The sequence below is a fragment of the Fulmarus glacialis genome, unplaced genomic scaffold, assembly GCF_000690835.1.
Source record: "Fulmarus glacialis isolate BGI_N327 unplaced genomic scaffold, ASM69083v1 scaffold7087, whole genome shotgun sequence".
In the NCBI taxonomy this organism is placed as follows: Eukaryota; Metazoa; Chordata; class Aves; order Procellariiformes; family Procellariidae; genus Fulmarus; species Fulmarus glacialis.
The window spans coordinates 88,298-104,939 of NW_009223720.1; the positions used below are offsets into that span (position 1 = coordinate 88,298).

General features: G+C 37.3%; 1 protein-coding gene across 1 annotated transcript in view; it reads right to left on the minus strand.

Annotated features, from left to right (window-relative positions):
* Positions 1 to 16,642, minus strand: part of XRCC5 (X-ray repair complementing defective repair in Chinese hamster cells 5 (double-strand-break rejoining)) — a 47,206-nt gene that overhangs the window by 16,140 nt on the left and 14,424 nt on the right. The window contains exons 9-14 of the mRNA XM_009581889.1: positions 13,858 to 13,920; positions 13,051 to 13,188; positions 11,571 to 11,661; positions 10,184 to 10,317; positions 5,184 to 5,380; positions 1,001 to 1,091 (exon numbers count right to left, since the gene is read on the minus strand). Of these exons, the coding sequence (XP_009580184.1) occupies positions 1,001 to 1,091; positions 5,184 to 5,380; positions 10,184 to 10,317; positions 11,571 to 11,661; positions 13,051 to 13,188; positions 13,858 to 13,920 (714 nt within the window). The remainder of the gene's footprint in view (positions 1 to 1,000; positions 1,092 to 5,183; positions 5,381 to 10,183; positions 10,318 to 11,570; positions 11,662 to 13,050; positions 13,189 to 13,857; positions 13,921 to 16,642) is intronic.

Below are 16,642 nucleotides of genomic sequence, written 5' to 3' on the forward strand. Positions count from 1 at the left end.
ACATCTTAAAGCTGAAGCTCTAAATGGGCATACAAGTGCAGAAATCTTACAAAGGAACTAAAACCAGATCAAATATAAATAAACACTTTCTGAAAAACAGATGCAATAACCTCAGGGAAAAAAAAAAAAATCACATTGCTTAACATTTCCTTTCAGGAATCAAAATTCTCCTAAGTTTATCTGAAAATTTTATGCTTTGCTGTCAGAATAATTCTTCGATCTTTCAATAAGCTTGCTTGGTCTCTTCGAGTTTCTTTTAAATCTGGCTATGCCACTTTTCAGGAAAACTCAGAAGTGTATACAAGGAATATAAAATATTTAAATCCTTTTAGATTTTAAATCTTTTTAAAAATCTAAATCATGCATTTTAAAAACAAAGCTTAAAGGATAGTTTGAAAACAAGTGAAGTTATCTCAATTAATATTAAATCACCTTTTTTCCCCTGTAATTCGAAAAATCAAATAAAGGAAGGTGCACAGTTACGATACAGGCTTCATCTACCATGTACACAACACCTGGAATTAAGTTAGACATTTAACCTATCAGCAAGATGAAGATAAATTTGTGATTTAGAAACCCAATCAATGCAGAGAACAGTCCCTAAAACCACAGCAATACCTTTGATTAAATATAGAGGCAACTTCTATATTGCAGATGATATGAAAGAGAGCAAGAACAAAATTCAACCACTGAACCCCAAATCTGAGATTCTGTTTTCTTCAGATCCTCAGGCTTGCCCTTTGGAGTTCTAGACACTGGGGAAGAATTTTTTCCTAAAATATCCAAGACTGATGGAAACTTGTGCTAACATACACTTAAGGGCAGAGAAAGTTGTCTTTATAATCTCTAGCAGAGAGTCTCAAATCTACGAGTAGACAATATTTCAGTCATGTTTCAGCTAGAAACCGTCCTTTTATCAGGAATTCTGTATATTCACTATAATACATTTAGAGAAATTAATCTTCCCCTTTAATAATCAGATTTGTAAAAATATGCTTACAGAGGTGACATTGCCTTCAGCAAGTTTTATGATGCTAAAGCTACCTTCCTCATCTTCAATTTTTGGTTTCTTAGGGTTGGGTCCATCTTCACTGCTGCAAATGAGAAGGACAAAAATTAATATAAACACTTAAAGTAAAGTGTCCTGCCTAAGTAGGGAGTCAGTAAGTAATGAAATATACACTGAACACTGGACAAAACTTCATTATACAACTGTTCCCAAATTAACACTAAATCACACCTCATTTTTCCCCATAGGCTGCACAAAGCGGATAGTAGAAACAGAGATCAAACTTTATCTTAGCATAAAGCTAAGGCACCAGTTATTGAAGGTGCGAGATTATTCATGCTTATTTCAGGAGTGAATTTACTCATACACATCTTCTCCACCTTTCTAAATACATAATATCTCCAGTCACTTTATTTGGAACCTGTATATTGAGTTAACCTTGATAATTTATAGTATATGATTCACAGTATATTACATGACAATTGGTATTCTCAACAGATCTTAACATGAAGTGGCAATGAAACTTAACATTTGAGTAAGAAATTCATTTACTCCTCAAAAACTACCTGCTAGTTCCTGTCGTGGAATTTATAGCTACTACAAACCTGTTTACACAGTGGCTTTTGAGTCCAATGACCCATATTCTCCATCAGCACAGGAAAGCTTTATAAACTTCCACCTACAGCAGTCAAAACCTGCTAGACAAACCCCAATTAAGTACGTAAGAACTCTCTCAGGACATTTTAAGCTACATCTCAAAATGCTTTCAAAAGACTATTTGTTATTTTTAAAAGGCTAATTGTGATTTTAGGCTACTTTCTAGCTTTGCCCTCACAGGTAACATACACCAAGGTGTACATTCAAACCAGGAACTTAATTGTAACATCTAACATGCCAAACTTTAGAGCACATCTTAGCAATGGAAGAAAATCCAGCTAATCACGAAAGGGGAAGAAAATCAGACACCGTGTTCTGTGTCACTTAATGTGACAGGCTACTGACACAGAAGAATTGATTTCAGTTTAAGGACGCCTGAAAGCTACTCAGCAATCTAAACAGCAGTATTTGTGTTCCAGGAATCCCAAAACAAAGAAGTTTTTCTTAAAACTTCTACTACTGCAGTGAAAAGAAGAAACTGCTTGACGATGTAGGGACAAAGCCAGAGATCCTGGACTAGGTGCCATTTTGCATTCTGCAAGGTTAGAAATGATTTTAAAAATTGCATTGCACGTTACAGAAGCAATCAACTATTACAAAGAACTTGTACAGTTTTCCTTTTTACTTTCTATAGCAGACTCCTCCCCTACTTTACAATCAGCGTCTATCCCACTTTGTTTCAGTAGTCTTCTCCTCAGCAGCTCCTGTCATCCAACATAACCTTAATTATCACTCTAGGAGAAATGATGACTTTGGTTATGTCTCAGGACAAGGATAGGACACCTTGCTTCATTCTCAACTCTGCTGACTTTCTGGCTGACCTTGAACAAGTTGCTCGATTGTTTTGGACAGCCAATATGCCTGTCTGTAAAAAGGAGACACTGATATTAGCTAACACCAGTGAGTTTAGAACTTCTACTTGAACCAAAATTCTCGTATATTGACGTGGTTTGATGAAAGGTGCAAAGAACAATGAAAATTCTCTTTTAGAATATTTTTCTCCAAAGGTGTTTTCCACTCAATTGCAATGTCTTGAAATCTTTTTCCTCCTGCATTATCTTTACTGATTCAAAATGCTTTGGGATTGGAGGAAAGAGGAGAACATAAATGATGACGCTGCATTTAACTGCCTAGGACCAAATCTACAGCTGTCATTAATCAGTGCAGCAGAAACTAATGAATCCATACCCATTTATATCAGCCAAGGATCTGACATTTAGAATCTGCTACTGGTAATGCACTGATTAGCAGTATTTTTAAACTGTAAAACGTGCAACTACTATTTGAGAAAAATTAATAAAATACAAGATTAATTTAAAACACCCACTTATACATTTATATAGAAGCCTCTCACATACTGTAAAGCTGGATGAGGTAACAGCCTCTCCAAAACCAACCTAAGAAGGAAAAAGTAAAACGCTTTCTATTTTACTGAATTTTTCAAACTACACAGAGCTTAGCAAAAGTAAAACAAACGAATGCTGAATATTAAAATCTGTATTAAGATATCATGCCTCCATTTATGCTGCCTTAACCCCATTAGACCTTAAAAATTAAGCAGAGATGAATCAGGTCAATATGACGATAGGAGACACAAGTCAGTTTTAGAAAACAAAAACAATGGTCAAGAGAGCTTCTAGCCAACTTTTTCAAAACACTTTAGTTCAAATCTGACAGTTTTAATAAGTTGAATGCTATCTGGTGTTTAACATTTTCCTTAGTCATTGTTGCAGAGTAATGTACTTTTTTTTATCAAGCGATTTAATTATATTACTCGGCTTTTCCCCAAACACAGAACAAAATCATAAAGTTAACACTTCCGTTGTAGTACTGACAATACTACCGTTCCCATTCATTACTACAGCAATACCAGTTTTCTTCATATTTTTTAATCCTATTACAATTCATTCTTCTTTGGACAGTTGAGTCCGCATCCTTTTGCCTCCCTTATAGATTTTTTTTTTTTTAATCATTTTAATGCCCTACACCAACTCCTATCTCAACTATTTTTATAGCTGCTTTCATCACTCCTCTAAAGGAAATCAGTTTTTAAACAAAATAGCTTTCCTTCTTGCTTGTCAAATTGATGACTTTGGGGTGATACGTTTTTAAGTAACTACCAGTAATGGGTCACTGTTTTTTGTTTAAATTCTCTCCCTAGCTTGTTTGAACCCAAGTTTTGCTTTTTTTTTTTTAAAACTGGTTCTATCACTTTTAAAAATACACATATAAATGTACGTGTATACACACACACATGCACCCAGAGAAACTGTGACACAGAGCAAGGACAAGAGAATCAGTATGAATTCACAGACACACCAAGGCAAGACAGGCACACATAGTAATGAACAAAATCAAAAGCAAGGTGTTTCCCAGTCTGTATACAGAAACGTGGTCGTTATTCCAGAGCGGTAACCTGAGAAGTCCTATGTCATGTCTTCCCAAAGATAACATCCTGAGGACCTTTAACCAACCCAAGGTAAAGGATATATGACAGCTCAGCTAAGCAAGGCCTCAAGACGGCTCAAAGATGTTGTTCCTAGCGCTGAAAGGACCGAGCTAAAAATGACAAAAAGGAGGGAGAAGGAGCTAAATGAGAACTCTCCAACATCCGAGGGGACCCACTAGTTATATTATAGGCATTCAATAAATCAAGGTCTAAGAAGCAAATTTTGTTTGAGCAAATTGACTTGTGGCTGGGGTGACACTACCAATGCAGTAGCAATTAAATATTTATTCTTCATATTTGCAGCACAATTGAAGTAAACACAGTATAACAAAAAAAAATTATCTTAAAAACTGTTCAGACAATAGATGTTCCAGGACAAGTCCAGTTTGATTTTTCAAGACATCCACATTTATTGCACAGCAGATAATAATGAAGCTGCTTTTCTTTTGATTTGGAATTCAAAATGAAAGCTACAGAACAACCTAAATCGAGCATGCTGAGAAGGAAGACTCATCTTTACAGCTAATTTAAAGCTCCACAGCATTTATTCGAAACTAAATTAGACCCTCTGTTATTCTTACTTGAACTATTTTATAATTACCAGTAGGTCAAACTATTTGACCAGAAGACAGTAAGCAATGCAACAGGCTGCCCAGAAAGGATGTGCAGCCTCCATCCCTGCATGTTTTCAAGACCAGACAGGATGAAGCCCTGAGTTACCTGTTCAGATCTCATATGTGACCCTGCTTTGAGCAGCGGATTGAACAAGAAACCTTCTGAGGTCCCTTCCAACCTGATAGATTCTGTGATTCTGTGACAACAAATATAGACATGAGGAAGCTACTGACTGCTTCCTGGTGTGTCTTGCCCATAATAGTAAGACCACCACTGTTCACAAAATACCCTGACATACTGTGGTACCACAATATTCTCCATCCATCAGTATTTTTTCAGTGTGTAACTCATCGATCTTATGTTCAAAAGACTCTGAGTCTGCTTCATCCAGCAAAAACAATTTGAAGTGTAAAAAAAAGTTTCAAAAAAATCCATAATACATCTCCAACTTACTTATCTTTGAAGATGTCTTGAGCAGTCTTCTCTTCTTTTTTCTTGCCAACTTCCTTTAGGGGGAAAAGTGCTTTTACTTTTTCAAGAGGAGCCTGACACCTTTCTTTTACCACACGGGGCATCTCCAGCATCTCTAAAAGATGCTGTTCAATTGGCGGCAATGGCTCATTGGGGTGAAAAGCCTTATGCTGCAAACACTGCAAGAAACAATTTGAGCGAAGAAAAACTTTTAGTTTATGTGCTTTTAATATAATGCCTGTATGCCTGACATGATATGGTACATGCAAAATATCTTCCATATTGGTGACAAATATTTCAGCTCACAAGTGGATTGAAAGTCATATGATCAGCTGTTTAAGGAGATTAATAATGATATTAAACAACAATATTGATGCAGATGAGTGTTCCCATCTCACTGGAATGAGTTCTATGAAAATCATTAGGAAAATTCCAGTAATGAAAGTCATCTACATCTACTCAGCTTTTTAACTTCCTTTTACCTTTAAAATGCAGTTTCTATTATAAAACAGTCATATGGGAGAGATATCTATACATTCCGAAATTAGGCAACAAAATATATACCCCAACCACGTATTCCAGTTATTATCACAGTTTATTGCCCCTCAAAGAAAATATTTCTTCTTGGTCAATAAAACTCAGTATGCATACAAGAGAAATTTTCACCAGTTAAAGAGCAAATGGAAAAGAGAGAAGTTAAATGTGCACAGATGAGGCACAGAATATAGGTATGTTTGCAAATTAGCCTTGAAAAGAGTGAGGGAATGAAGGGTCCTGACAGATGTACATCAAAGTTGGAACAGATGGTAGGAGCTACAGAGGAGAAGGCTTTTTCACCAAAGTGTAAAGACAGTGCAGACAGGGAGCCAAGCAGAGGGAGAGAGATGAGGTTAATGAGGTAGGCTACAGAAATTCCATTGAGAATTTTAAAAACAAAGTAGGTATCTCTTAACAGTTGTGAAGTGTGGGATAGCAGTAGAGATGTATGTGATTGTGCATATATATACACAGATACCAGCGCATGCACACACATACATACATAAAAACACGTGATGTACACAGGAGAATAATTTTTCCAAGCCCATTGTACTGGGTGAATTAGACACAAGTGTGAAGGTAACTACTCAGTAAACTAGGAACACAGCAGAGATTTGCTCCCCTGTTGGCTGTCAGACATGACATTAATTTAAAAAACAAAACCAAAGCAAACAAGAAAAACCCACTATTCATGCTGAAAAGCTGCCAATAAAGAAAATCCAGACCATATGCTACACATCAATACTGATGTGCTTTCATGCTGCCATTAAGATTCCAATCCCTATTAGAGCATACTTTCAAAAGGAGGCAGTCATACAAGGCTACTGATTTGGAAACACTTGCAATGATTTAAGGCATAATTATTTTTAAAGAGAGTAAAAATGTTGCTGGAAGCTGCAGTAGTGGCTCTTGTGATACAAAAAACCAGTATCAAAACAACATTAGGGGATTGAATTAAACTCACAAAGCAAAAAATCCTAAGTCCCCTGTTGTGAATGTGTTTTTAAGGCTTTTGCATCTGAAATCTCTATGTGTGCAGCTGCAAGAGCTGAGCAGACTGAGTAGCCACAGCCTCCACTTGATCCTGTTTCTAGAGTAGATGATGACCTCTGAAACCTAAGATGGCAGGTACCATCACAACTCTGGTGCTAAATGGAGATGAAGTTGAACAGACTTAACCTGAAGTTTCTAATCGCAAAGAGTCCCTTTTAACCTTGCTTTCTCCTCCTTCTGTGCCCAGCAAGAACGACTCCTACCTTCATTGGCTAGAAGGCAACCTACGCTGCCACTGGCTTCCAGACTCACTGTTCTATTCATTAATGTGGTCAGCAATGTACTAGCTCCTCCTTGCTCTAATTTCCTTACATTTCCAGCCTAGAGATGTAGCCAGCTTTCCGGAACAGGGGCCACACTAAAATACTGGTCAATGGATGTAATGAAGTGGGCTTTTCACATAATTAATTCCATGATAAGCAATGGCATAAATGCATGAATAGACAGGAATTTACTGCAAGAAAGCATCCTGCCTTGTTCCCTTCCAGAGAGCATCTAGAAACACACTTTTGTAAGAACATATTTTAGCAAATCTATAAATCCTACAGGAACCTGATAGTATTTAAAACCTTAGAATATGGGAGACGGATTCAGCTATCTAAAAGATAAGCATCTAGTCTATACCAGTCATCTACTCACTCTACACAACCACAACTATCATGTACTTATGATCTCTGAAACAAGAAGGATCAATTACTTTCCCAATGTTCTTTTTTCATGGATTATAGAATAGACTCGGACAACTCAGCTTACACTAGTTAGCTAGCTTTTGGGTGGTTAAACCTGTGTGAACTGAATCCCAAACACAAGTGTCTTAGAGTTCAGTTTACACCTAGTTTGTGACGATTCCAAAATGACCTTCCAACAGATCCACTACATTCAACCAAAGACAAGATTACTTATTGCTGAAAGCCCTTACAGACCTTCGTGAGCGACCTCCTGTCCCCCTGTTGCTCTGCTTTTTGAAAGAACATCACCATACAGTCCAACCAATTACAAACGAGCTCAGTCCTCTGAGGTCGCTTACATGCAGTCTAACAAGAGCCATTACAGCATATTTAGATGCAGACTCTGCAGCTGGATCCCATGAACTATGCAATGCTGCAGGCCACCGTCCCCACAAACCTTCCCCCCAGGTCTGTCTCAGTACAGAACAATCATTGTTGAGCAATTTGTTCATTTGGCTATCAAATAAAATGCACTGCATTCCCCAAATGTCTTGTGTGCTTCAAACACCTGTATTTAAGAGGAACAACTTAAACAATGACGTTGGAAGTCTGCCACCACAAAAACTATGGAAGTTCACTTAGGCTTTTCTGGAAGCAAGGAATAAAAGTTGAAACTCCAAATATAGGATATTCCCCAGCAAGCATTAGCAACTCCCTTCCACCCACTCTGTCATTTCCTGATGCCTACCACTACTTCCAGAGATATAATTTAGCTTGACATTTCTGTTTAAGTTCTGGCTCTTGTCACTTATCATTCCAAGTATCTTCATGAGGTAACAGAGCAAGGAAATGAAGGGGGAGTTCATCCTTTCTTCAGAGTTATTTTTCCAAACCATCTATAGGTCCTGTTCAGCCCAATCAATTTACTGGCTACATTCAAAAGATGTGTAATTTTTCTTCGTAGTTCTTAAGGAACTAGCAGTGCCACTTGGTCTAAGAACAAAATATTAAGAATTTGGAACATGTTTGCAGCAAAGGAGAGGACAATCTTTTTGCAAGTTATATGGATTAATAGCAGTTTTGTAACCAAGACAAAAAAATGGGGCTGTGCACAGGCAAAAGAAAGCACTAAAAGGACTGGTAATTTAGGGCTTTATAAATAGCACACACTGGGGACAGGAACTGTATACTACCTAGTACATTGAAACAGTCAATAAATACTTTTTTTCACCAGTAGTATTCACCCTTACAAAATCCTATTAGCCTCTAAGGAAATTGGTGAGTTACGCAGTTACTCTCTTCTAGTAGCACTTGACTCAACTGCTGGAACACCACCATCATACTGTTTCAGAAGATAAATGGCACACCTAAAGAAACATCTTTCGTTGATAGGTGACATCCGCTGAACCAAAAGAAAGCAAAATTGTATCTAGCAATATAACAAGAGGAAATTCTATCCTCTATGTGTTTCATTTACAAGCAAAACCATATTTGTTTTGTAATACCCAAGCTTTACAATCCTTCCTAAAATAGGAGTCATGCAGAGGTCAATCCACTTTAAGCTCTTGCCCAGCAATAACCTTCTACTGACCAAGTCTCGCATTCAGTTACACACTGTCTTGTCAATATGACTGGCAGAATTTGAAGGGAACACTCAGTTCTTCAGGTGTCAATCAGAGTAGGATTTGAAGACAGTGGGCTTACAGGTGTTCCTGAAACATAAATATGACCTTCAGATCCTCTGCTTCTTTTAAGAATACTGGGGCAGCATGGCTTTTGGAAGTTAAAGTATGTTTTCTTAATTTAAAAAAGCATCTTCTTCCTACTTGTAAACTGAAAAGATTTTGTTTGGAATTGTTGAGATAGGACGAACATGGATGCTGTAATACCATTTTTGGTCAATTTTCAGAGTGGAGTCACGCACTCAATATATCTCCAGGGCTCTATACAACAAAACTCTGCAGCTGCATAAATTGTATCGTAATTCTCCTTATTTTTGAATTTGCTGTGTCATTTTTTTGAACACTTGAATTCCAATGTGTAATTAAGTCTTTCATCCTCACAGTTGGAATGAAAATCTTCATGATACGAAAGGAATGTAAATCAAAACGTAGACAGCTTGATACAATAACTGCAAGAAGTGTGAACTGTTCTGGTTGCCCGTAAAATGCATCAGCTTAGACACCCACGTGGAATATTTTAAATGTCAACAATGTTAACCATTTACTACCAATGAAGTTCACCTCAGACTGATTTGTTTTGGAACCACTGCTAGATGCAACAATGCACAGAAAAGTGACTCTGCTCAAGATTTGATGGGACACAAAGTGAGGAGCTAAACGGATCTCTGATTTTCAGTCAATTTCTCTCTTCGCCCAGAAGCTGGAGTCTATGTCTGCACCGTGATCGTGGCAATACAGTGTTGAGATACCCAAAGAAAGTTTTAACTTGTCTAGTCTAGGTGCCTATGAATATCACTGATGCTGTTGCAGACAACTCAGCGCAGGTGCAATTTCCCTTGCTTCCTGGAAACTGGAAATTTTACTAATAAAATCTGTATCAGGAACAACATGGAAGTCACTGGCTACCCCATAATTAAATGCAAAAGAATTTATATTCCCATCTTCACAATGCAAATCTTTCCAATGTGAATCAGAGAAAGACAGAAAGGTGAAAAGTCACAACAAAAGAAGTTTTTAAAAAATGCAAGATAGTTCGTCTCACCTGATATAACCTCTGAAAATGAGGGTTTGGGATTTTGCTCGGCTTAAACAGGTCCTCAGAAGTTTCTCCATCATCATTTTCACAAACCAAATTCGTAGAATCAATCAAAGAGTCAACAGCAGATAACTGATCCGCTAAGGCAGCAATTACATACAAAGAAAAATTAAATACACTTGCAGATGGATGCATTTCTTGAAACAATTTATAAATGAAGATTCATAATGCGAGATTTTGACCAAATCATTACATGCCACAGAATACACTGCAGATACAGACGTGCCAATAAAGAATATGGATAATGGACACAGTAATAAAACCCCTGCTTTATTTAAGGACTACAACGTAAAGTCATAAAGCCTTCCTTCCCGCCCCTCCTCCCCCGCCCCCAAGACTTCAATTACTGCTGCCTTTCTGCTTCCATTTTTCTTCTTTTTCAAGATGTTTTCATTTGCAACAGAGGGTTTATAGGCCACTTAGAAAATAAGGAGAAATCTGGTTTGAGAAACTAAATGGTGTAATATAAATTTTAAAAGTTATGATTGCAAATTAACACAGTTCACAATAGTCAACTACTGCTTTGGTAAGATAGGTTTCAGATTTGTTCTCAAACTGCTAGTTATAGGCAAGAAAATAGAAACTGTTTCAGAAACAAGCCAGCATGCTTTATATACCCTTATGTGCAGATGCCCATTCAATGGATCTCATAACAAATTAAAGAAGCGGGAGTAGCTTTTAAACCACAAACTACATCCATTTACACTCATTGCTGTGCAAAATTCTCAGAAGAGTGAGTCAAGCTTGGTATAGCTGCATATTCTATGGCTCTCCAAAGACACCCTCCATCTGAATCAGGACACCAGTAAGTGCATCCTTTAAAAAACAACACACCACAGAAAATACAGTCTTTGCCTTTGTACATTATATTAACAGGCCATACTGCAACTGGCTACAGGACCACCTTTGTATGAACAAAGCTGATCACATATTGTAGCTCCCACAAGGTTGGCCATTTAGTCTCACAAATGAGTTCAAAGATCAAAGGATATGGAGGACTAAATCTCAGATGCCTATCACAGAGATCCTGTTAGACTAATAATTCCATAACCCGAACCACAAGTCATTTAACAGGACAATTTTAAAAGACAGCCTGCAGACCTCAAGTCTGCTCAGCCTGCAACTAAGCTGGCGAAGTTTTGATACAGGCTTTACACTTCAAGGTGACATCACCCTAACGTATTCCCAAAGGGCTGGACTTTATTTCTTAAGCCGAAATAATGACAAAACTTATGTTTTCATTGGAAAGCCAAATATTCTAGCTCTTTTAGAGTGTCTTAAAGGACGACAAGTAGGTTACTTTGTGCAGTTGTGCAGTGAAGGACTATCTTACCTGTAGGAACGAATTTTTTATTGTTTTTCAAGGATGAGAATATGTACTGTCGTAAGTCTTCCATGTAGGGTAGTTGCACATAGATGAGACACTGAGCAAGACAAAAGAAGAAAGAAACAACTGAGCCTGAAGTAAAAAAAATCTGAAGTATCCCAAAGTGCCCTACCAGGGCAATATAAACATACAAAAAATCCAAAGATCTAATATCTGTGTGTATCAAAATACTTAAATAAAATATTTACAAAGCAACACAGTTTTAAGCAGAATAAAATACAGCATTATTTTATACTATAGCGATGGCTACACTCCTCATTTTTCTACAGGTGGAATAAAGACGTCCCAGGTCATCTGATCCCTTTTTCTTGTGCAGAGTTCCAACCAGCCAAGCTTTAAATACCCCATACAGTGGCACTTTGGGAGGTTTAATCATAGATTACCGTGTTTTAAAGTCAAAAGTTGGGTTTGGTTTTTTAACATTATCAGCCTAATTTTTTCTCTATTCGAATACCTCCTCCAGTTCATACCACCCTAAATAACTCCTTTCCATCTTTTTGTTTATACCCTTCAAAAGTCTGAAGATTGTTATGTCCGCCCCCACCTTCGTCATTGCTTAGCCATGCTATACATATTTAGCTCTTTCAAGTCTCTCGTAAGTAAGATCAGTGGAAACATATGTTGCAAAAAATTCTGACATACTGTGTTGCTTCTGGGTCTCTCAGAATTTAAGAAAAAATATTTCAAATATGATTCTGCTGTGTACAGAACTTACTTTTTTTTTCTCCCCTAAGAAACAGACTTCATTTTTTTTCTCCTGTTTTTTAAAATAACCTTTTCAAGTAAATAAATATACTACTGTCTTCCTAACTCTCCATATGAATTTAAACAACAGCTTTAAATGCTGTGAGCTCCTCCCCTCAGTTCCAGTTGACTTGGAAACCTAGTGACAACAGCGTAGTTGGACATGCTTGAAATGCCATGGCAACTATCAAATTCAAATTTTGCACTACCAAGCAACCTGGAGATAAATCCACAGTTTAAGAAAATGAAAGAATCTAGTGCAACTTTGGATTGTACGCAGAGACGTAAGTAGTAACGCAGCAAGAAAGCAGTGGTAACTTACTACATAAGTATGTGATTACACTCACAAAAAAATTGAGATTTTGAGGATAACAAAATGAAATTATTACTAGGTTATTGAAATAAAAATTAGCATCATTTAAATCTGTAATATAGAAGATACTAATAAAAATATATGCCATTATTTTTCCATGTATTTTTTCTATGGAATTTTCTTAATACTATTTATTACCTCCTTGTCTTAAGACTATTTCCTAAAATCACTCTGAAAAGTCACATTGGTTTCTTCTGGTATTACATAACGCTGCAAATTCATATGGTTCAAATATGATCATTTATTACTTGGTATTTGTAAAGCATCAATACGGAGGCTCTCTACAGAAAGGGAAGAGTGAAAAATTACCTCGTATGCATCCTTAATATACGGAAAAGCTACCCCAATTTGCGGGTTGCATCTTCTATCATAAGCATACCGCACTATAGCTACCACTTTCAACTCATTCAATGCATGAACAAGGGCAGAAAAAGCAACTGCTGCATTCTGGGGGAAAAAAAAGAAAAGTCTAGAGAGTCATGTAAGTTCTCATTAGTCTGCTGAAATACATCTTTCACAGTGAATTCAACAGCATTGATTTAGTCAAGACTAGTTCCCATCTCAGCTGTAACTTCAACACAAGCATTTTCCATGTTTAAAAAATGAAGAAGCAGAAAGGTCAAATCTCATCATGATAGTGGATCCATTCAAAGCTCAGCAAACTTTAGATTCAGCACGTTCCGTCTTTTCCACTAGGTGCAAAGAGCTCTCAGAAGTATTACAAGAGAGAGAAAGGGAGGGAAGTCAGACCCTTAAAGGAACGCTACAGTGAGGTTTTTACCTCTAATATTTAAAATAATTTGGGGGTCTGTTCCAAATAACACAGCGACAGGACACACTGTTGCTCTGCATGAGAATGGACTTAAGCACCAATTCCAGGTTCCCCATGCCCTTGCACAAACATAATATTTACCAGTTTCTCATTATTCATGAGATATGGTATTCATTTGGGGTCTAATCCAACTTCTTTACATCCTAATGGGCAATGGAACAAGACCTCTGGAAGCTGATTAAGAATATTTTAACACAGAAAGAAGGGACAATTTCAAGCACCACTACTATTCTTTTCTGTTCCACAGCAAAACACCTTCAGCATTAAACTTCAGTTCACCTTACCTCATCATCTTTCCCTGCAAAGACCTTCAGAACCTGGTTGCCCATGTAGTAATGCCTCTGGATCTACAGAACCAAATGGTCAAGAGTTAGCCTGATCTAAAACAAGTGTCATTAATGTGACCAGACCAATTAAGTTATGAAACAACTAACACGTTACTCAAGTGAGAAGCCACAAAATTTAATTACTGTGCATAGAAGTTAAAGCCCTGTATATGTTTCATATCTCCATTTATCCCTCAATATGGATATTCAGTCATATTAGGCAGGATATTCTCATACTTTTCTATTAATGGGCAGGAATGAAAGACTACGGTACTTGCAGCTGAATAATACTGCAGTACGATAATACCAGTCTGAATAATACTGCAGTAATTCACGAGTCAGTGTGGAAAAACCTCAGTAGTTAACAAAAGACCGAAACCTAACTGATACTACATTTATGCTACTAAATTTTCCTAGCAGAGACATGTCAAAAAGGAGCTGAAAAAGGTCCCATCCTTAATTAATAAAGCTACTTCAACAGCAGCCTGGAGTATATACAGCTGTGCTGGCAAAGAAGCACATCTGTTAGCAGAGTTTATGCTGTTCGTGAACATGGCTGACACCCCACCCACCCCACCCCCCCAAAAAAAAAAAAGCAACAACAGTTTCATTAAGGGGCATTGCTGGAATAGCTGGAGCTACAGAGGCTGTGAAACACACCTAGAGAAACACTGCAATAGTGGAAAACCTGTCACAAGGACTGCACGCTGCTATGAACACTGGTTAAAATGACCTTTCTTTGTTAAAGAAAAATCTCTTCAAATTACACTGTCTCCAAACTGACCTGGAGTTTCATTATTTAGCAAATTACCATATGCTGTTGACGTCAGTGACAACTTGCACCAGAGCAGATCTGTTTAACGTATTACAGCACGATTCTTCAACTCAGATTATTCTACCTGCAATTATTCTTTGCTGTTCTGTCTTTAAAAGCTCAGGAAATTTTATGTTCAGTATAGTATAAATATCTAGACGTGTGTATCACTACACCTTTTTTGTTTGAAAAAAAAAAAAATGGTCCCTTTGTAATATTTTCAAGTATTATTTCTTGATTTACATGGCATTGCTTATAAATTAAAAATCAAAGTTTAAGCGGCCTCTGATCTTCTTTCCTGAGGGATGTGAATAACTCGGAAAAATAATATGAGGTGGTTCTATTCCTTCTTTAATTATGTATTTGGAGCTGTTCCAGTTTCTCCAGTTAATAATAAATTATCTTTTCTCCACAGCTTTTAAAAGAAACAATTTAATATAAAACATACATTTGAATAGTGTCAGTATTATGATTCCAAACAATAAAATTCAGGAGCCAAAACATGAGGAAAGCATGGGTCTTGAAAATTCCAACTGTAGTTGAAAACTTCCCGATATCATTATCTATACAGTGTAATTTTAATCCTGCAATCACACCTGAATAATTTTATTCCACTGAGATCTATGCAACCACTATTGGGCATAATTACTCACACTCCTCATTGCAGGACCAGAGCACATTTTATTTAAGATGTAATTCCTATCCGTTATGAAATCCACAGACAAGAGAAGCACATCATAAAAATTATCAAAAGCAATAAATATTTTGTGCATTGAAAAAAATATAAAACCAATTTGTTAATTCTTTGAGGCATATTTATGTGAATCAAAAGTACTGCTACAACTAATTATATTCCTACAATTAATTATTAATTATGTATTTGAAGGTATTACCACACTGTCTGACCAATGGTGGCAAAAGAAATCCATGTGAAATAACAGCTCACTTACAGGAGCATGATGCTTCTCATCTGTTTTCCTCTTAGTTTCTGTTTTCAATAAAAGTCAGACTTCAAGTGGAAATAGGAGGCCAGCCTCCAGCATAAGAAAATGCTGCACATGGTGAAATACATCTTACAGAATTAAATTAAGACAGTAAGACTCAGCTCTGGGCTAAGAATGCGTGTAAAGGTGCAAGAAATTGTCTCATTGAAACACTGGGTTCAGACACAACATTTCACTTGTTAGACCCAGTTTCTGGTACAGGATTTAGCAGCCCCTAAAATCTCTCTGCCCTGGGCAATTTAGGGCATATAAGCTCAAGCATGATATGTTCCTCGATCGATTACTTTCAGTACACAAGCTTCAGTGTTACTTAACAACTTTAAGTTCTGAATGTCCTCAAGGAGCAACCAGGTTACAGTTCCCATTTAGGCTGGCTTCTCATTTCAATAAATCAACATAATTTCCTAGCTCCTCAGTTAATAATATGCTTTGGACCACCGCACTGCAGTAGTCTAAGGGCATATTGAGCAACGTGCAGGGGTCTCTGTGCCACCTGTACTGTAAAGTAAAAATATGTTATATCCATTTGGGAGTAAGCTCCCACAGATACTTCTTATTTCATTAGCATCTTTCCTTCCTGGTAAAGGTAATGATTCCTCAGCCTTTGTCAAGGGTTCTAGTTTGTTCAGGCCGCGAGGCATTTCAGGGAAGAGCAGGAGGGCTGCTTTCAGAACAGAAGGCGCAGAGCTGCCCTAAGATTTTCTTTCAGTTTTGAGTGGTGAAGGGGACTGGGTGCAGTGAACTCCAAGAAGAGTAAAGTTTCAGTCACCCTGTGCAATATCCTGGAGAAGAGAGAGTGGGAGCAGCTTAACGCTTCCAGCAATTACTGGCGCTCACATCTCTGTACTTTCTGCTCATGCATCCTGCTTCAAGAAGGGTTTGTTAAGCCTTTGCCAAAGGTTTTCCTAATGCTTAAGTCCTGCAT